This window comes from Ruditapes philippinarum, unplaced genomic scaffold (assembly GCF_026571515.1).
Source record: "Ruditapes philippinarum isolate M1 unplaced genomic scaffold, ASM2657151v2 ctg1951_1_1_1_1, whole genome shotgun sequence".
NCBI lineage: Eukaryota > Metazoa > Mollusca > Bivalvia > Venerida > Veneridae > Ruditapes > Ruditapes philippinarum.
In genome coordinates, this window is record NW_026861315.1 from 143,361 (window position 1) to 147,827 (window position 4,467).

The window sequence follows — 4,467 nt, forward strand, 5'->3', positions numbered from 1 at the left end:
CTTTAGCTTATTAATTAGATCAGTTGATTACAAACTCTGCTTTTTCCCATTGAAATTCAATGTAAACCAGCTATACACAGAGATAGCAAGCATACAGGTGTATACCTCTAATTTGTCAGGGGCGCTGCAAAGATAACTCTGCTGGATTATCTAGAAACTCTCCCATTTTAAGGTTTTAAACGGGAGTGGATTATTGAGAAATGGTTTTAAAAAAACAACAGTAATTGATTATATACATAGTTAAATGAAAATTAAACATACATGTATTAGCAAACTAGAAATCTGAAATTAACCTAAATTATAAAGGAAATAACTATGGCATTATCTTTTATATTATAATATTTCAAAATTATTAAAGGCTCACAATGCCCCATAAATGTTTTTATTTCTGCTTCTTAGAATATGAAAAAAGATCACTTAGGAAGGGCAACGTTAAATGAACGCAACCCTACACGACCGACAAGGAGTTCAGCAGAACACCAAACAACCATTTTTATGGAATACATTTAATATCATTTTCAAATTTTAGTCTTTACCTAATAAACCATCTTGTTCCTTTGTTGATTTTGTTCCTATTTAAAAATGACTTTCAAACTATCAGATTGATTGAGTAATTAATATTGCGTTCATATATGCAATGATATATACCTTAGATCATATACATGTACGGAAAAGGTTTCAAACAACAACAAATGGTAAGCAATCTTTTACTAAATATCACATTCCGATAATAAAAACACTGCCCTGATTAAATTTGTAGTTATTACTTATTTACTTATATAATGTGGCAATTTAAATCAAAGGAAACTTATTGTTTTCGAAAAGTCTTTATTATATTTAGATTGAGAATGACATCCATAATACGTTACACTTTGAAAAGTCATGATACACAAATTGAAAGAAAGTCTGATTAAATTTAAGAAAATGCAATGAAATTTCATTAGTAAGAGTAAATAGTCTCATTGTTCTTTCATTCTTGAATTCCGACTTTAGTGACACGTACATCTCCTTTGACCTCAATACGATTAACCTCATCTATTGCAATCCGATGCTTGTACTCGACGACAGACTCGCCATTGACCATAACCTTTAAAACGCAAGACAAAATGTAAAACTTCTAAAAAGAACAAATAAAAGTGTTTGAAGAACATTTTTACTATGTTTTTCAATTATTGCACTGGTTCAAAACTTGAAAGATGCTTGCAAAACAGCTATTACGTGGTAAAACAGGATAAACTCCATTCTGCCTGAATCTAAATGATTTAATTCTGTGCGAGACCGGGTACACTGACTCAAATACTATATGAAAATAACAGGTTAGTCTCACAAAAAATAACTTGTTAGTCAGACAGTTAACGCGATAATCATATGGTTAACTATTGGCAGAAATATGCCACCATAAATGAAATATTTTGTCCATAGGTTATCAATGCATAAAAATTGCTTTCATTATTGCATTAATTTTAAATCTGCTGACAAATTAGTATCCCCACCCTTTATCATTTATCCTTGTATAAACCATTAAGCATCGCTTGCAAAGCCAAATGGTTAATTTTTATATTTATGGTGACAAGATTTGTTATGAATTATGGATATTTCAAACAAAAATTCACGCATACATAAAAATATTTATGTAGTTTTCACTCTTACCTGAAAAAATACATAAAACAAATTTACAATAAGAAACCCCCAAAAATATTAGATTGTCAGTGAATGAAGTAAGTACCTTGTAACAGGAATTGTCCACCAGGATAACCATTTCAAAAAACTTGTCTCGTATGAAAGGACATGGTCCATTCAAATACCTCTCCTCGACACCCCAACCGCTAGTTTTGTTTTTTTTAGTATTTCTAACTATCTTATCTGTGTTGTCACCATGAATGCGTACGTCAAAGTGGAATGCAATGTCTTTTTCATTTCTTACATCCACAGTAAATCTATTGAAAAAAGTTGATACACTTATTATAGTTTTTTATAACATGTGACGGTTTTTGTATTCTAAGATAATTTTTATCACAATACTGCAGTTAAGACTTTTTAACTTTAGTCAAATCTTTCAATTAAAGCATTGACTAGATTTTATATATAATCACTATTCATAATACTAAGTTTCGTTTTACCTCTTTGCATCTTCAAATGGAATACCACTGATAGAAAATACTTTGCCTGGATAAAGGCAACCAAATTTGTGTTCAAATGGTGTCGTCTGTAATGTGAAATGTTACTTGAAGATTTTATATGCTAATAGACATACACAAACAAAATTAAAAATTTCATATTGAATATTGTCTTTCAATTTGGACGGATGCTAAACATTTAATATTTGCATTAAACAGATATGAACAAGGTAGTAATAATTTTGTTTTCTTCAATAAAAGCTAGTTTAGATATAGATTATAGTTAGTTTAGATATAGATAACAGCTAGTTTAGATACAGATATAGTTAGTTTAGATATTTACTTACCGGATTATATATCGTTTTGCTGTAGATAAACTACAAAAGAAAATGAGAAAAATTCAATGGAATCAGGAAATGTGCGATACAATCAGTAAAAAGCAAATTTGGTTTCTCTGTGAATTTGATCAATTCAACAAAAAGCCACATTACTCTTTTTAACTTCACTTAACGTGAGTTGACATCTACAAAAAAAATCTTTGTTTTTCACTTTCTTGAAGAAATCCACAGTCATTTCGTTCCATCTAAATAATTTTATTTATAAAATGAATACTTAATCAGCGAACAATAAGCAAAGCTACTTATTTCTAATGACAACTTTTGCTTAGAGAAACTCTTATTTAGTATGTCTAACATGTAAAGTAAAACACCAATTTATCGATAAATGAATAACTCAATATTTTGCACACATGTCTAACCAATAAAGATTCTACGAACATTTTTTAAAAATAATACTCCTTTTAAATGCACTATGCACTATGCAATGCAAAATTATTCAGACTGTTCCAGTCTGACAAGATAGGCTACCGAAAAAGAACAGTTCTTTTTATCAAAATATTATTTGAAAATAAGAAATTCGGTCCCTGTGGGCAATAAGAATACACGAGTTAAACCACTAACCGGAGCCTGGACGGTTGCCATTTTCGTTGTTCGCCCCTGTGATTTTTAAAATGATTAAAATGGTTAATCTGTATCTCACAAATTTGACACTACAAATGAATATTTAAGTTCCTTTACATTATTATTAAAACAGAGTTTTCATTTTTAATCTCTTTTCTTGAACTTTAAACCCTCTTAATGGTTTTATATTTCTAAATAGTCACAACACTTATGCAAAATATTCCTGTGCACTTACAAAACGGAAGAAAAAAAACTAAATAAACTAAATATTTATGAAAGGAAAAAAGAACACATAAAAAAGTGTTTTGAATTTACGATCTAAATTCTTTCTCTCTCTCTGTTTGCTTATTTATTAACCCTCTCCCTCACCCATCTGCATGCAAGAACTATCAAGCATATCAATAGGAATGAGATATGAAATTATATCTCCTTAATATGGCCATTTCCAAAGCATAATTTACTACTTTAAGTTTTGTTGCAAACCATTTACATGTAATAATAATAATAATAATAATAATAATAATAATAATAATAATAATAAAAATAATATCTTCATTTCGAGAAGGTTACACATAAAGAAAATACAATTGTTACAACAATCATATACTTATATCTTATTTCCAATGTGACCTTCTGACATGTAATTTGTTTCGGCAGACCGATAGCATTATTACTTAATGTTCTCTAAAACTGCCAGGAATAATGTACGAATAAGGACATCATGCTTGAGTATTGAATTCAAATCGTATTTTATTCTGTAAATCAATGCTCCACACCAAGCCTTTTTGCAATCTACAAAATCTGCGTTTACCCGGTGGTAGCAGGATAAAGCATTTGCTGGCGGACCAAGCCAGGAGACAGCATTTACCTGGTGCTAGGGGACTTGTCCAGGAGATATCATTAACCTGGTGCTAGGGACCAAGCAAGGAGACATCATTTACCCGGTGCTAGGGGAGCAAACTAGGAGACAGCATTTTCCCGGTCTTGGATTTGTCCAGAATATAGGTTTTACCCGTTGCTAGGGTCCTTGTCCAGAAGATAGCTTATGTAAGTGTTACAAGGAAATATTTAAATATTCAGCAATTAATAATGTAATGAAACTACCGCGTACAGGGAATACTTTACTACCACTTATAACCTATTTATCTTCCTTACTTCGAATAATTATGAGACGATACGCAAAATATATCCTTATAATAAATGGCAAACTGATTCAACTATGGCATGTTAAAAGGTGCAATATTCAATAAGTTAAATTGTTGTTCTATATCCAGTATTTTTATTTTATTACTCTAATTTTATATGCTATGTCATAATATTTAGTCAATCCTGCTGAATATTTGTTCATCATAAAAAAAATGTTTGTGTGCGATAATTTTCTTTATGCATGT

General features: G+C 30.2%; 1 protein-coding gene across 1 annotated transcript; it reads right to left on the reverse strand.

The window, feature by feature from the left end:
* Positions 1–516: 516 nt before the first annotated feature.
* LOC132715226 (galectin-5-like) lies at positions 517–3,236 on the reverse strand. The gene is made up of 5 exons (XM_060698217.1): positions 3,077–3,236; positions 2,465–2,494; positions 2,121–2,206; positions 1,727–1,937; positions 517–1,087 (listed from the first exon to the last, which is right to left on the reverse strand). The coding sequence occupies exons 1-5, from the start codon at positions 3,095–3,097 to the stop codon at positions 971–973; spliced, it is 465 nt and encodes a 154-aa protein (XP_060554200.1). The 5' UTR covers positions 3,098–3,236; the 3' UTR covers positions 517–970.
* Between the last annotated feature and the right edge of the window lie 1,231 nt (positions 3,237–4,467).